The 15771-nt window shown below is 55.6% G+C and overlaps 2 protein-coding genes across 2 annotated transcripts; both read left to right on the top strand.

The window, feature by feature from the left end:
* Positions 1–1992: 1992 nt before the first annotated feature.
* Positions 1993–5057, top strand: LOC132213790 (antimicrobial peptide NK-lysin-like). Its single transcript, XM_059660720.1, has 5 exons — positions 1993–2091; positions 2264–2367; positions 2741–2842; positions 3752–3923; positions 4907–5057. The coding sequence occupies exons 1-5, from the start codon at positions 2040–2042 to the stop codon at positions 4987–4989; spliced, it is 513 nt and encodes a 170-aa protein (XP_059516703.1). The 5' UTR covers positions 1993–2039; the 3' UTR covers positions 4990–5057.
* Positions 5058–9993: 4936 nt separating this feature from the next.
* On the top strand, positions 9994–13132 carry GNLY (granulysin). Its single transcript, XM_059660721.1, has 5 exons — positions 9994–10138; positions 10311–10414; positions 10788–10889; positions 11852–12023; positions 12988–13132. The coding sequence occupies exons 1-5, from the start codon at positions 10087–10089 to the stop codon at positions 13068–13070; spliced, it is 513 nt and encodes a 170-aa protein (XP_059516704.1). The 5' UTR covers positions 9994–10086; the 3' UTR covers positions 13071–13132.
* Positions 13133–15771: the final 2639 nt, after the last annotated feature.

Genomic DNA, 15771 nt, shown 5'->3' with positions numbered 1-15771 from the left:
CCATTATATCCTCAGGACTTACTTATTTATAACTAGAAGTTTGTATGTTTTGACCACCTCCACCCACCACCAGTCTGTTCTCTCTTTCGATGAGTTTGGTTTTTTGTGTGTATCTGTTTCCTTTTTAGATTCCACATGTAAGTGAGATCTTGTCTTTTTAATTGTTGTCATTTTGATGCCATTATCTTGTACTTTTGATATAGAATTCCCTCATGACTTATGATATTGAGCACTTTTTCAAGTGTTTATTGGTCATCCTTGTCTTCCTTATAAATTAACTGTTCAAATATTGTGCCATTTGAAAAACTGTATTGCTTTATTATTATGGAAGCAGTCGTTGCTACAATAAGGAGCTCATAGATAGACCCACATGTATATGGTCAGTTGATTTCTGACCAAAGTGCCAAAGTAATTCAATGAGGAAAAAATTTTTTTTCCCACAAATTGATCTGAAACAATGGAACCTCAGCCCAGCTCATTTGAGAGGAATCATAGACCTAAATGTAAAAATTAAAAACGATAAAACTCCTAGAAGAAAACAAGAGGGCATCTCCATGACCTCAGAGGAAGCAGAGTCCCTGAAGAAGACACAGAAAGCAGTCACTTTCACGCAGGAACTCTGGGCCGGGGCTTGGCTTGCCATGTACCATCCACAGATCCCACCAATAGGAAGACAGTGGGACCTGCTTGGGGGTTCTTCACACGAGACCCCTGAGGCCTGGGTAGAGGCTTGTGACTAACTAGGGGAACTGTGTTCTGTACCCTCAACACCCCAAGCAAGGACTTACTGGAATGTTTGATCTGATCTCACCGCAAACTCCACAACAAAGAGAGACATGAGTCACCTTCCGGGGCCCTTTCCCCTTAATTAATGTGGTCTTCACACATTAGCCCAAGGTTTCCACCAGTGCTCAGAGCAGGCCTCGGTCATGAAGAGGCCTGAGGACAGGAGGGGGATGTTGTCTGAGCTTCTGCCAGAGGGGTAGCAGCTTTGCCCTGGACACTTAGAGACAGGACCCGTGTGGAGTGGGGGAGAACTCGGGGCCTGGAGTCTCATGGACCTGTGTTCAGATCCTCCCACCATCCTCTCAGAGCTGTGTGTCCTTGGGTCTGTCTGAGCCCTGGTTTCCTTGTATGAGGTGAATTGAGTTTGGCATCAATTGACCATTTGGTCTGAGGGCTGTTCTAGGCATGGTGGGCACCCTGACCGTGGGGCCAGCCTTGCCCTCAAACAGTCCATGTGGAGGTGGAGGCAAATGCAGTACCTCAGACTCAGCTTTGCCCAAACAAGCTCCCTTTCCTACATTTCCTGCTTCGCCACCAGTCCCTCAGCCTCCCAGGCCCCAAACATTGCCAAACTTGTGCTTCTCTCCTCTATGTCCTGTATCCAATTAGCTACAAAGGCCTATCAACTCTTCCTTTAAAATGCCTTTTAGCAAGCAATCCTCCTGTAGCCGACACTGCTATTGCCAACCCGATTCCCATTCCTTCTTATTCTTCCCGGCAGGATCCCAGCTTTGCTCAGTGTGGCAGCAAAAGGGACTCCATCCCTGTCTGCTCACAGAAGCTGAGTGGAGTTCCTGCAGGGCTCAGGAAAGGGCCGTGTTCTAGACAAGGAGGCTGCGCTGCTGCGAGGACTCAGCCTGGCGGGGCCTCCTGGGCGGTGGCTGGGTGGGCTCCTTAGCGATGGCCCTGAGGGGCCTGGGTGGGACGTGCTTCAGGGAGGGTCCTGGCAGGTGCCTCTCCCATCTCTGCAGTCGGAGGTGAAAGTCCCCAAAGGAGGTGGAAGCTGGGGTCTAGTCTCCCCACTCACTCAGCTCAGAAAGTTCTAGTCTGTGTGTGTGGGGATGATAGGGAGCATGGAACCCCCCCTCGAGGTACCGCTCCCTCCCCCTCTTCTCCCCAAATCGGTGTTTGTGGTAAACCCTGTGACGTGGCGAGGTGACCTATCAGAGAGGAAGGACACGGCAAGGTCAGACTGCAGGGCTCCCAGCCTCTATAAGACAGGGCGTGGGGAACTTCCTGGGCAGCTGCCCACCATGGCGTCCTGGGTCCTTCTGCTCCTTGCCTTGGCTTTCCTGGGCTCCCCAGGTAAGGACAGCCCCTCAGTGTGGATCCCCACGGCTCCCCGCCCCTCCCCAGCTTTCTTGCCATCATCACGGAGGCCTTTCCCTCAGAACCAGGTCCAGCCCAGCCTGTCAGCGACCTGGCCGGTGGGAGAGGCAGCCCGTGGGAAGGAGTGACTCTGCTGTTTCTTCCCCAGGTCTGGCCTTTTCTGGTGTGACCCCTGAGTGCTCCGACCTGGCGATCGTCCCCCTGGGTGACGGAGAGCAGCTCTTCCCGGGCCTGGTCCAGGGGGGCCCCCAGGTACCGGGATCCTGCTCACCTCCTCAGACACTCCTCTCTCTCCTCCAGGGACAATGCCAGGGGCAAGGGCTGGGGGTCTCTGAGGAGCAGGGAGTGGGAGGGGAGGTTGAGCTGCTTTGGCTCATACCTAGGCTTGGGGGTGCTGGTGCTACATTGGTCTGCTAGGGCCTCCCCAAGAGGGCTTTCTGGGGTCTGACAGGAGAGCAGGAGAAGGGTACATGCAGGCTGGCAGAGATGTTGTCCTGGGGTCTCTCAGGGGGGTGGGCAAGGGCTGGCCAGCCTGGTTCAGGCCCTTAGGACAGAAAGATCATAGATGAACCTGCTGGCCTGGGAGTGTGTGGGAGACGCCTCGAGGGTCTTCCTTTCCTGACAGGGTGACCTGCCGACCACAAGGGAGGGGAAGGGCGTCACCTGTCGGCTGTGCAAGGGGATAATCCAGCAGCTGTTGGACATGGTGGGAGAGCAGCCTGACGAGGTGAGGCTTGCGGGGTCTCGGCTGCTGCTCAGGGATTGGGCGGCCTGGGATGGACCTCAGAGAAACCTGGGAACTCACGACACTCTGGGAGTGTGGACGTGGGAGGAGGAGCGGCCATGGTTCCGGGCAGTTCTCAGGGCAGAGCTTTGGGAGGCGGGTTCCAGGGCCCAAGTCAGCCCTGGTAAATCCCAGATCTGCCACTGGCTGCGTGGGCTGAGGAGTCACCAACCATAGGCTCTGTGTTCTCATCCGTGGAATGAGATGGACAATCGGTTCCACCGGGCAAGTTGGCTATGCGCTTACAGGAGCAGAAGGTGGTGGGGGGCTGAATAAAATCTAACAGGTGGATGTGTCACAACCAAGAGCCATGGTCTCCCTCCCCCTCACTCCTCCAACCCGCTGAGCATCTTGGCACTGCCGGGCCCACCCTCAGGCCTGGGTAGCAGATGTGTCTTTCTCCACGGGGATGGCAGAACAAGACACTTTAAAATCAAGGTGCCAAGGCTTCAAGCTCTGATCGCCTCCTGACCTTCCCACACAGCCCCTGTAGGTGGAGAACCAGCCAGGCCCTGACCCAGGAGGCCACATGGGCAGAGCCTTTAATGTGGGTCTGGTAGCCATGACACCATTCTCCACTCAAAAGCCAGGGGCAGTGGGACAGGGGGCAGCGACCCTGCAGGGCCAATAGCCTTCTCTCAAGAGCCCCTACTGGCCAGGCTTTGGCCAGAGCCTGGGGGCTGGGAGTGGGAGCCCGGCCCTGTGTCTCCAGTCCCTGCTCCCATGGCCACCTGGCACCAGCTCCTCCCACCCAGCGCTGCCCAGGGCCCAGAGCTGCCGGGGCCTGCAGGGTGGCAGAGCTGGGTAGGGCTCCTCTGGCTCCCATGTCCCACCGTGACGCTGCCATTGCAGGACACCATCACCCAGGCTGCGTCCCGCGTGTGCAGCAAGGTGAAAGGCTTCCTGAGAGGCCTCTGCAAGCGCACCATGAGGAAATCTCTTCAGCGCATCTCCAAGGACATCATGGCTGGCAAAGGGGCCCGGGAAGTCTGTGTGGACATCCGCATATGCAAGTCCCAGGCTGGTGAGTGCAGAGGTGACAGCAGGGCCTCCCCCAGCGGGCGTGATATGGGCTAAACACACACACACACACACACACACACACACACACACACACACACACACACACTCACACACACACTCACACAGAAACTTCATAAGCAGCTCACGAGTGTCCCTCCATGCTGCCTTGTTTTGACACATTACTCCCCTCACTTCCAACATGGGCAAGTGTGGAGAAGTGGGGCAGGTGGGCGTTAGCTGGAAATGTTGGAGAAGCTCTCACCAAGAGCTTTGGGAAATGCTCCTAAGGTCTTGGGGCTTTGACCCCTGGCAATCCTGGCGTCAAATCAGGTCTCCATGTCTCCTCAGCTGTGTGACCCTGGGCAAGAACATAACCTCTCTGTGCTCCAGGTTCCTCATCTTTGAAGGCGGGGGTCGGGGGGTAATAATCCCTATTTCTGAGGTTGGAATGAGGATGAATGAGATAAAGAGCTTAACCACCAGGAAATGCCCTGGGACTGAGATATTTCAGAGACAGCAGAGCCCCAATCAACTCCAGTCCCCAGCCCAGCCCAGATCTTTGGGGATGGGAACCGAGGCCACATCCTTCCCCATGACCCTGGGGGCCTGAGAGCTGGGCTGGGGAATCCTGCTGGGCAGGGAGGGCTCCCCCAGCCCCTTTCCCAGCACTTCCCAGGCTCTGCCCAGAGAGAACAGGTGTGGCTGGAGGGGGCCTACGACTGGCCCTGGCAGCTTCTCTAGCCTCAGGGACGCTTTGGGCCCTGATGCTGCAGATACACGGGTCGCCCCTTAGTGTGTGGTGGGTCCCCATCGCTTCCTGTCATTAGATCCTGTGGCTTTTATCTTCAAGGCCCCTCAACCCGCATGGTCTCCTACTGGCTTCCAGGATATGGCTCTGGTGTGCTGAGCAGCAACAGGTGGCTCTGAGTCCCCGTTTCCCTGTAGACCCCACACACCCACAGCTGTCTCTTCTCTCCATTCTAGGTCTCCTGTTAGCCTCTGGCTCAAGCCTGGAGAGAAAGCACAAGAACTCCAGCCCTGGCTCCTGGTCCCTCCTTCCTTCCTAAATCTGGAGCCAGCCTCCAGTTTCTCTCACCTCCCTCCTCCTGCCTCCCCCCAGATTCCCCCCGCCCCCGCCCCCCGACGCTGCCCCAGAGAATAAAACTTGCAAGCTTTCAGGCAGCTTGTTTCCTTTGGTGTTTTGTGGGGTGGGGGTGGTGGGTGGGATGGGCGGAGGCATGTCAGGGTGACTCATCCATTCATTCAGTAAAGGTGTGGTCTGTGGCCCCCACACTGTTCTATGTGCTGGGGATTAAGTGGTGGACACAGCAACCTTAGCAGCTCTCACACGTCTACACTAATAAAATACAAACATGCAAATCGACTCTACCTTCGCTACGCCTTAAGCCATGCACACCAACCAATCAGAGTGACTATATGCAAATTAACCCAACCAAGATGGCGGCCGGTGAAAGGGCGAGTCGTCTCGGGGCCTGACCACGCTGCTGGCGGCCTCGGGCACAGACTCCCCAGCCCACGGCGGGAGCCCGGCGCAAGCTGCCACCCGCCCGCCGCCCCCGGACCAGACCCACACGGCAGCAGCAGCGGCGGCAGGGCGGGGCGCGTGCCCTCGCCCGAGGAGATGGAGGAGGAGGTGATCGCCGACGCCCCCGGGAACGAGACGGAGGACGTGGACTTCCTGCCTGGGCTGGAACTGGTCGATCTACTGGACCCCCAGCAACCGGACTGGCCCCTGGAGCCCGGGCTCAGCTCGCCCTGGGGGGGGCTAGGACTGCGCCCTCCATCTTGCCCTGGGTCCTCCATTTTTGGGGCGGCCGCCATGTGCTCAGGAGAGTGCCTTCCTCCCGGAAGCCCAGGCCCCTGCTGGCCACGCCCAGGATGACCCGACTCGCGCCTGGCCAATCGGCGGGGCCCACAGTCCCCTCTCCTGCCCTCACTCCACCCCCCTTTAAAACCCCCTGTCCCATCAGGCCTCTCTCTCTCTCTCCCGGCCACTGGAGCTTACCGTTGCATCGGTGAGTGTGGCAGGGGAGCCAAACCCGGGTTTGAAATAGATGACTTTTTGCTTTTGCATCGGACTGACTGGCTCCCTGGGGGTCTTGGGAACTTTGAAATCTGGGCACAACACTGGCAGCCAAGAAGCTGGAGCGAGCAGGAGGCTTGGTTGTCCCAATGATGGAGGAAGCCAAGCTTCCCCACCTGCCGCGGAGGCTCTGAGCTCCACTCAAAGCAACAAAGTTTCAATTATAGAAGGTAAATAAACCCCAGAATAAAAAAAGGAAAACGAAAAAAAGGAGAGGCTGGGAGCTTCCATCACCACGGGGCTTGGCCAGCCTGAAAATGGCCCTCAGCCCATCACCCAGAGTGGCCAGGCACCCCAGTGGACCCCCCACCCTAACGGGGGTGTGGCCAGCCCGAAAACAGCCATCAGCCCCTCACTCAGACTGGCCAAACCTCCATGGGGTGAGGGTCCCCACTGGGGCAGGGGGCTTGAATAGCCTGCCAACAGCCATCAGCCCTTCACCCAGACTGGCCAGGCACTCCAGTGGGGACCCCCAACCCTAAAGTGGGTGTGGCCAGCCTGAAAACAGCCATCAGCCCCTCACCCAGGCTGGCCAGGCACCCCAGCGGGACCCCCACCCTGATCCCGGACAACCTTCAGGGCAAACCAGCCGGCCCCCACCTGTGCACCAGGCTTCTATCCTATATAATAAAAGGGTAATATGCAAATTGACCCTAACAGCAGAATGGGAATGACTGGTCACTATGAAACACACTGACCACCAGGGGGCAGATGCTCAATGCAGGAGCTGCCCCCTGGTGGTCAGTGTGCTCCCACAGCGGGAGCTCTGCTGAGCCACAAGCCAGGCTGACTACTGCCAGTACAGCGGTGGTGGCAGGAGCCTCTCCTGCCTCCCTAGCAGCGCTAAGGATGTCCGACTGCAGCTTAGGCCTGCTCCCTGTTGGCAAGTGGACATCCCCCGAGGGCTCCCGGGCTTCCAGAGTGATGTCTGATTGCCAGCTTAGGCCCAATCCCCCGGAGCGGGCCTAAGCCAGCAGGTGGTCATCTCCCAAGGGGTCCCAGACTGCGAGAGGGCACAGGCCAGGCTGAGGGAACCCCCACCCCCCGAGTGCACAAATTTTTGTGCACTGGGCCTCTAGTCAACATATAATACTATGTTAGTTTCATGTGTACACCATAAGGATCTGATATTTGTATATATTGTGAAATGTTCACCACTAAGTCTGGTTAGCATTTATCAGCATACTAGTATGTGGTCACACTTTTTTGTCTTGTGTGGTGAACTTTTCCTCTCTTAGCAATTACCAAGCATACAATACAGTATCATGAACCATAATTACCATTATATCCTCAGGACTTACTTATTTATAACTAGAAGTTTGTATGTTTTGACCACCTCCACCCACCACCAATCTGTTCTCTCTTTCGATGAATTTGGTTTTTTGTGTGTATCTGTTTTCTTTTTAGATTCCACATGTAAGTGAGATCTTGTCTTTTTAATTGTCGTCATTTTGATGCCATTATCTTGTACTTTTAATATAGAATTCCCTCATGACTTATGATATTGAGCACTTTTTCAAGTGTTTATTGGTCATCCTTATCTTCCTTATAGATTAACTCTTCAAATATTGTGCCATTTGAAAAACTGTATTGCTTTATTATTATGGAAGCAGTCGTTGCTACAATAAGGAGCTCATAGATAGACCCACATGTATATGGTCAGTTGATTTCTGACCAAAGTGCCAAAGCAATTCAATGGGGAAAAAAAATTTTCCCCCCACAAATTGATCTGAAACAGAGGAACCTCAACCCAGCTCATATGAGATGAATCATAGACCTAAATGTAAAAACTAAAAACGATAAAACTCCTAGAAGAAAACAAGAGGGCATCTCCATGACCTCAGAGGAAGCAGAGTCCCTGAAGAAGACACAGAAAGCAGTCACTTTCACGCAGGAACTCTGGGCCGGGGCTTGGCTTGCCATGTACCATCCACAGATCCCACCAATAGGAAGACAGTGGGACCTGCTTGGGGGTTCTTCACACGAGACCCCTGAGGCCTGGGTAGAGGCTTGTGACTAACTAGGGGAACTGTGTTCTGTACCCTCAACACCCCAAGCAAGGACTTACTGGAATGTTTGATCTGATCTCACCGCAAACTCCACAACAAAGAGAGACATGAGTCACCTTCCGGGGCCCTTTCCCCTTAATTAATGTGGTCTTCACACATTAGCCCAAGGTCTCCACAAGTTCTCAGAGCAGGCCTCGGTCATGAAGAGGCCTGAGGACAGGAGGGGGATGTTGTCTGAGCTTCTGCCAGAGGGGTAGCAGCTTTGCCCTGGACGCTTAGGGACAGGACCTGTGTGGAGTGGGGGAGAACTCGGGGCCTGGAGTCTCATGGACCTGTGTTCAGATCCTCCCACCATCCTCTCAGAGCTGTGTGTCCTTGGGTCTGTCTGAGCCCTGGTTTCCTTGTATGAGGTGAATTGAGTTTGGCATCAATTGACCATTTGGTCTGAGGGCTGTTCTAGGCATGGTGGGCACCCTGACCGTGAGGCCAGCCTTGCCTTCAAACAGTCCATGTGGAGGTTGAGGCAAATGCAGTACCTCAGACTCAGCTTTGCCCAAACAAGCTCCCTTTCCTACATTTCCTGCTTCGCCACCAGTCCCTCAGCCTCCCAGGCCCCAAACATTGCCAAACTTGTGCTTCTCTCCTCTATGTCCTGTATCCAATTAGCTACAAAGGCCTATCAACTCTTCCTTTAAAATGCCTTTTAGCAAGCAATCCTCCTGTAGCCGACACTGCTATTGCCAACCCGATTCCCATTCCTTCTTATTCTTCCCGGCAGGATCCCAGCTTTGCTCAGTGTGGCAGCAAAAGGGACTCCATCCCTGTCTGCTCACAGAAGCTGAGTGGAGGCCCTGCAGGGCTCAGGAAAGGGCCGTGTTCTAGACAAGGAGGCTGCTCTGCGGTGAGGACTCAGCCTGGCGGGGCCTCCTGGGCAGTGGCTGGGTGGGCTCCTTAGCGATGGCCCTGAGGGGCCTGGGTGGGACGTGCTTCAGGGAGGGTCCTGGCAGGTGCCTCTCCCATCTCTGCAGTCGGAGGTGAAAGTCCCCAAAGGAGGTGGAAGCTGGGGTCTAGTCTCCCCACTCACTCCGCTCAGAAAGTTCTAGTCCAGGGGTGGGCAACCCCTAGCACGCGTGCCAAACATGGCACGCCAGTAACTTTTGCTGGCACGGGAAACCCTCTCTTATAATCTTCCATTTACAATTTTTTTCTTAATACCGACTTTTTTATTTTTCACATAAATGCAGTGTAGGTGCATCTTAGATAAAGAAAGAATTTTACATAACAAGTTTATCTTAAAGACCATAGATGTGGATTAACGAGAGAGAGAGGAAGAGCAATTTCTATGCCTCTGCCTTAACTCTCCCTGCCTTCCTAGATCCGACCAGTGTTTTGGTTTCATCCACATACGCATGTGAATCTTTGTTCTCAGTGATGAATTTTAAGTCTCATAATAGGAGTAGCCTGACGGATGAAAGTAGTAGCTCGTGCATATCTCTGAAGGTCACGAAATATAAACCTGATGTAAAATCTCTGTCATCAGTGATGCAGCAGCAAAAGTCCCACTGATAATATCAAACGGAGTCATAAAGATTTCTGTCGGACTATCAGTGTACATGTATACATTAAAAAATAAATGTATTTTTCATCATCATCTACTGCGTTTTTGTCGCTCGAATGAATTTTATTATCTCTTCAAGGTTCTTCACGTACGTACACCTTAAGAGATATCAAGTAGGCGTAACATGTTCTCAAAAAATTAGGGTTGGCACACAGAAGAATTTTGAGTCAGAGATTTTGCTGGTTTTGGCACGTACTCACAAAAAGGTTGCCCACCCCTGGTCTAGTCTGTGTGTGTGGGGATGATAGGGAGCATGGTACCCCCCCTCGAGGTACCGCTCCCTCCCCCTCTTCTCCCCAAATCGGTGTTTGTGGTAAACCCTGTGACGTGGCGAGGTGACCTATCAGAGAAGAAGGACACGGCAAGGTCAGACTGCAGGGCTCCCAGCCTCTATAAGACAGGGCGTGGGGAACTTCCTGGGCAGCTGCCCACCATGGCCTCCTGGGTCCTCCTGCTCCTTCCCTTGGCACTCCTGGGCTCCCCAGGTAAGGACAGCCCCTCAGTGTGGATCCCCACGGCTCCCTGCCCCTCCCCAGCTTTCTTGCCATCATCACGGAGGCCTTTCCCTCAGAACCAGGTCCAGCCCAGCCTGTCAGTGACCTGGCCGGTGGGAGAGGCAGCCCGTGGGAAGGAGTGACTCTGCTGTTTCTTCCCCAGGTCTGGCCTTTTCTGGTGTGACCCCTGAGTGCTCCGACCTGGCAATGGTCCCCCTGGGTGATGGAGAGCAGCTCTTCCCGGGCCTGGTCCAGGGGGGCCCCCAGGTACCGGGTTCCTGCTCACCTTCTCAGACACTCCTCTCTCTCCTCCAGGGACAATGCCAGGGGCAAGGGCTGGGGGTCTCTGAGGAGCAGGGAGTGGGAGGGGAGGTTGAGCTGCTTTGGCTCATACCTAGGCTTGGGGGTGCTGGTGCTACATTGGTCTGCTAGGCCCTCCCCAAGAGGGCTTTCTGGGGTCTGACAGGAGAGCAGGAGAGGGGTACATGCAGGCTGGCAGAGATGTTGTCCTGGGGTCTCTCAGGGGGGTGGGCAAGGGCTGGCCAGCCTGGTTCAGGCCCTTAGGACAGAAAGATCATAGATGAACCTGCTGGCCTGGGAGTGTGTGGGAGACGCCTCGAGGGCCTTCCTTTCCTGACAGGGTGACTTGCCGACCACAAGGGAGGGGAGGGGAATCACCTGTCAGCTGTGCCAGTGGATAATCCAGAAGCTGATGGACATGGTGGGAGAGCAGCCTGACGAGGTGAGGCTTGCGGGGTCTCGGCTGCTGCTCAGGGATTGGGCGGCCTGGGCCGATCTCCCTGGGTTCCCAGCAGGGATCCTGGGCCCCTCCAGCGTCTGTGGATGGACCTCAGAGAAACCCAGGAACTCACGACATTCTGGGAGTGTGGACGTGGGAGGAGGAGCGGCCATGGTTCCGGGCAGTTCTCAGGGCAGAGCTTTGGGAGGCGGGTTCCAGGGCCCAAGTCAGCCCTGGTAAATCCCAGATCTGCCACTGGCTGCGTGGGCTGAGGAGTCACCAACCATAGGCTCTGTGTTCTCATCTGTGGAATGAGATGGACAATCGGTTCCACCGGGCAAGTTGGCTCCGCCCTTACAGGAGCAGAAGGGGGTGGGGGGCTGAATAAAATCTAACAGGTGGATGTGTCACAACCAAGAGCCATGGTCTCCCTCCCCCTCACTCCTCCAACCCGCTGAGCATCTTGGCACTGCCGGGCCCACCCTCAGGCCTGGGTAGCAGATGTGTCTTTCTCCACGGGGATGGCAGAACAAGACACTTTAAAATCAAGGTGCCAAGGCTTCAAGCTCTGATCGCCTCCTGACCTTCCCACACAGCCCCTGTAGGTGGAGAACCAGCCAGGCCCTGACCCAGGAGGCCACATGGGCAGAGCCTTTAATGTGGGTCTGGTAGCCATGACACCATTCTCCACTCAAAAGCCAGGGGGCAGTGGGACAGGGGGCAGTGACCCTGCAGGGCCAATAGCCTTCTCTCAAGAGCCCCTACTGGCCAGGCTTTGGCCAGAGCCTGGGGACTGGGAGTGGGAGCTGGGCCCTGTGTCTCCAGTCCCTGCTCCCATGGCCACCTGGCACCAGCTCCTCCCACCCAGCGCTGCCCAGGGCCCAGAGCTACCGAGGCCTGCAGGGTGGCAGAGCGGGGCAGAGCTCCTCTGGCTCCCGTGTCCCACCGTGACGCTGCCATTGCAGGACACCATCGCCCAGGCTGTGTCCCGCGTGTGCAGCAAGGTGAAAGGCTTCCTGAGAGGCCTCTGCAAGCGCACCATGAGGAAATCTCTTCGGCGCATCTCCAAGGACATCATGGCTGGCAAAGGGGCCCGGGAAGTCTGTGTGGACATCCGCATATGCAAGCCCCAGGCCGGTGAGTGCAGAGGTGACAGCAGGGCCTCCCCCAGCAGGCGTGACATGGGCTAAACACACACACACACACACACACACACACACACACACACTCACACAAAAACTTCATAAGCAGCTCACGAGTGTCCCTCCATGCTGCCTTGTTTTGACACATTACTCCCCTCACTTCCAACATGGGCAAGTGTGGAGAAGTGGGGCAGGTGGGCGTTAGCTGGAAATGTTGGAGAAGCTCTCACCAAGAGCTTTGGGAAATGCTCCTAAGGTCTTGGGGCTTTGACCCCTGGCAATCCTGGCGTCAAATCAGGTCTCCATGTCTCCTCAGCTGTGTGACCCTGGGCAAGAACATAACCTCTCTGTGCTCCAGGTTCCTCATCTTTGAAGGCGGGGGGGGGGGGGCGGGGGGTAATAATCCCTATTTCTGAGGTTGGAATGAGGATGAATGAGATAAAGAGCTTAACCACCAGGAAATGCCCTGGGACTGAGATATTTCAGAGACAGCAGAGCCCCAATCAACTCCAGTCCCCAGCCCAGCCCAGATCTTTGGGGATGGGAGCCGAGGCCACATCCTTCCCCATGACCCTGGGGGCCTGAGAGCTGGGCTGGGGAATCCTGCTGGGCAGGGAGGGCTCCCCCAGCCCCTTTCCCAGCACTTCCCAGGCTCTGCCCAGAGAGAACAGGTGTGGCTGGAGGGGGCCTACGACTGGCCCTGGCAGCTTCTCTAGCCTCAGGGACGCTTTGGGCCCTGATGCTGCAGATACACAGGTCGCCCCTTAGTGTGTGGTGGGTCCCCATCGCTTCCTGTCATTAGATCCTGTGGCTTTTATCTTCAAGGCCCCTCAACCCGCATGGTCTCCTACTGGCTTCCAGGATGTGGCTCTGGTGTGCTGAGCAGCAACAGGTGGCTCTGAGTCCCCGTTTCCCTGTAGACCCCACACACCCACAGCTGTCTCTTCTCTCCATTCTAGGTCTCCTGTTAGCCTCTGGCTCAAGCCTGGAGAGAAAGCACAAGAACTCCAGCCCTGGCTCCTGGCCCCTCCTTCCTTCCTAAATCTGGAGCCAGCCTCCAGTTTCTCTCACCTCACTCCTCCGCCCCCTCGCCCCCCCCCCCCCCCCCCCGCCCCAGAGAATAAAACTTGCAAGCTTTCAGGCAGCTTGTTTCCTTGGTGGATTTGGGGGGTGGGGGTGGGGGGTGGGATGGGCGGAGGCATGTCAGGGTGACTCATCCATTCATTCAGTAAAGGTGTGATCTGTGGCCCCCACACTGTTCTATGTGCTGGGGATTAAGTGGTGGACACGGCAACCTTAGCAGCTCTCACACATGTAATCATGAAACACTGATCAAGCACACACTAGAGGCACCGTTGCTACAGCGACTGGGGTCCTCGGCCAGTGTACCCCAGAAGCTTCCAGAGCGGCCGGGGACACCAGCAGCGCCCTAGGGAGAGTTCAGCTGGTCCTAAGGAGCAGAAACCACCCTTCTCCTTCGGGCAGCCAGCCGCCTGCTGCTGTTGGGAGAGTGTGTTATTTAGGATTCCTTTGGTTTTAAGCAACAGAAGCTTTAGTTCACTCTGACTTAAATAAAAAGGTAATCTATCTGCGGAATTAACCTGTCCACAGAGGGCTTCCGGCACAGAATGATCCAGAAATGTGTGGCGTCCCCAGAGCTCCAGCCCTGGGTCTGGGCCATCCTCTCATTTCTTCCCACCTCCACAGTCAAGCTGACCTCAGGCTACCTTCCTTCTTGATGGCGGAAATGGCCGCACCAGGCTCAGATGTGCCATCTGTGCACACGTCATGGGTTGGGGTGTGTGTGGGGGGGGAGTCCCGTGGCAGCTCCTCGTCCAGTAGCTTCCTGGGAAGAGCAAGGAAGCGCCTTTCCCAGGAGCCCCGCCTGTTTCTCCAGGTAGCTCTCCTCAGCCCTGAGGGCCAGGCGCCCCTTGGAACCTATCACTCTATCCAGCGGCCTGGGGTTCACTGAGCAGCATAAGACATGTCAAGGCACACTCCTGGGTGAGGTGGGTCCACGTGGCCCTGACCATTTGGTTGCGATGGACATGAAAGTCTGGGAAGAGGTTGTTGCCAGAAGAAGGGGAAGTGGATCCTGGCCACACAAAGAGCACCGGTCCATCCGCCAGGGTTCAAACATACACACACACGCACACACACACGCACACAGGCACGCCTTCTGCATGGATGTATTACCATTTGTAGTAAGTTGGCCTTAACAAATGGGTAGATGGTGGTGACATTTCCAGAGGTGGAGATGACATCTGGGTGGGTGCGGTTGGAGGGAATAACGAAGAATTCCCTCCACATGAAGCTCATCTAGCAGATATCCAGGCAGAGAGGTCAAACAGACCACTTAGACGGGGAGGGGCGACTGGGCCAAGGTCCACCGTTGAAGTCCTGGAATTGGATGCGATGGCCTAGAGCAGTGATTCCCAACCTTTCTATCCCATGCACACATAAACAGTTGCTAAAATTCTGCTCACACCACAAAGCATGTATTTCTCTCAAAATAGGTATAACTTTGATTTATTCACATTGGACAGCTAGGTTGTGATGGCTGTTTTCATTAAAAAAAAGATAGATGTTTTTATTGACTTCAGAGAGAGGAAGGGAGAGGGAGAGAGAGATAGAAACATCAGTGATGAGAGAGAATCATCTATGGCTGCATCCTGTGCGTCCCCCACTGGAGATCGAGCCTGAAACCCAGGCGTGTGCCCTGACCGGGAAGCGAACCGTGACCGCCTGGTCCCTGGGTCCACGCTCCACCAGTGAGCCACAACGGCTGGGCTGTTTTTCAGTTTGACCATCTGAGGGAAAAGAGGTCAGGGCCCCTGACCTAATAGGTGTTGCATGTTTCAAAATTTTGCGACACACATGTTGAAAATCGCTGGCCTACAATGAGTGCAGCCGGATAAAGCCAGTGTCTGAGGACAGACCAGCCAGTCAACATGAGGAGGCCTAGGTGGTGGAGGGGGAGGAGCCAGTGAGACAGGGGGAAACCAGGCACAGAGCCAAGGAGCCAAGAGGACAAAATGTTTCAGGGACAAAGGAGTGTCCAGCGCTGCTGGGAGATGGACAGAGGACTGGCCACCGGCTCTGGGTGCCTTTGGGTCTTGGTGACCTTGATAAGAGCTGTTTCTAGGGCTAGGAGGGGACACCACCCCACTGGAGTGGGCGTTGGGGATGTGATGTCAGCATATACGCACAGCTTTGTTACGGGATTGCTGTAAAGGGCTGGAGACAAATGGGGCAGAGCCGGAGGCCAGGTGGAGTTCAGGGTGGGGTCTGGGTTTAAGGTGTTTGCAGGTTGATAGGCATGGCTGATGGTGCAGGATGTCACCGGGAACAGTACAGGTAAGGCCTTGAGAAGAGAGAGGGTGGGACCAGGGCACAAAGGAGGGTCAGCAAGGACTTCTAACCGTGGGAGTATTAGGGGGTGGACTCCCCTTTAGGGACAAAAGCAAGCAAAGGACAGCGGGCCAAGCCAGCTTCTGGTTATCGCTCAGAAGGGAGCTCGAGTGCGCTGGCCTCGCAGTCCAGGCTGCTGTTGAGGTGCCTGCGCATCCCCAGTCCCTTCTCAGTTCTCTAACATCACCTCTCTCACCACGGGCAGCCCCCGGATGCCAAGCTCTGTCATGTCCCTCCCAGCCACTTCATAGACCCCTGACCTAAGCTAGAGCAAATTAGGAAGTTCCCCCATTTTAGTCCAAACCACCTTAGCCAGCCCTGTCCAGGTCCCT

Source organism: Myotis daubentonii, chromosome 12 (assembly GCF_963259705.1).
Source record: "Myotis daubentonii chromosome 12, mMyoDau2.1, whole genome shotgun sequence".
In the NCBI taxonomy this organism is placed as follows: domain Eukaryota; kingdom Metazoa; phylum Chordata; class Mammalia; order Chiroptera; family Vespertilionidae; genus Myotis; species Myotis daubentonii.
The sequence above is the reverse complement of the archived record's forward strand: the minus strand, read 5'-3'. Positions and strand labels throughout refer to the sequence as shown.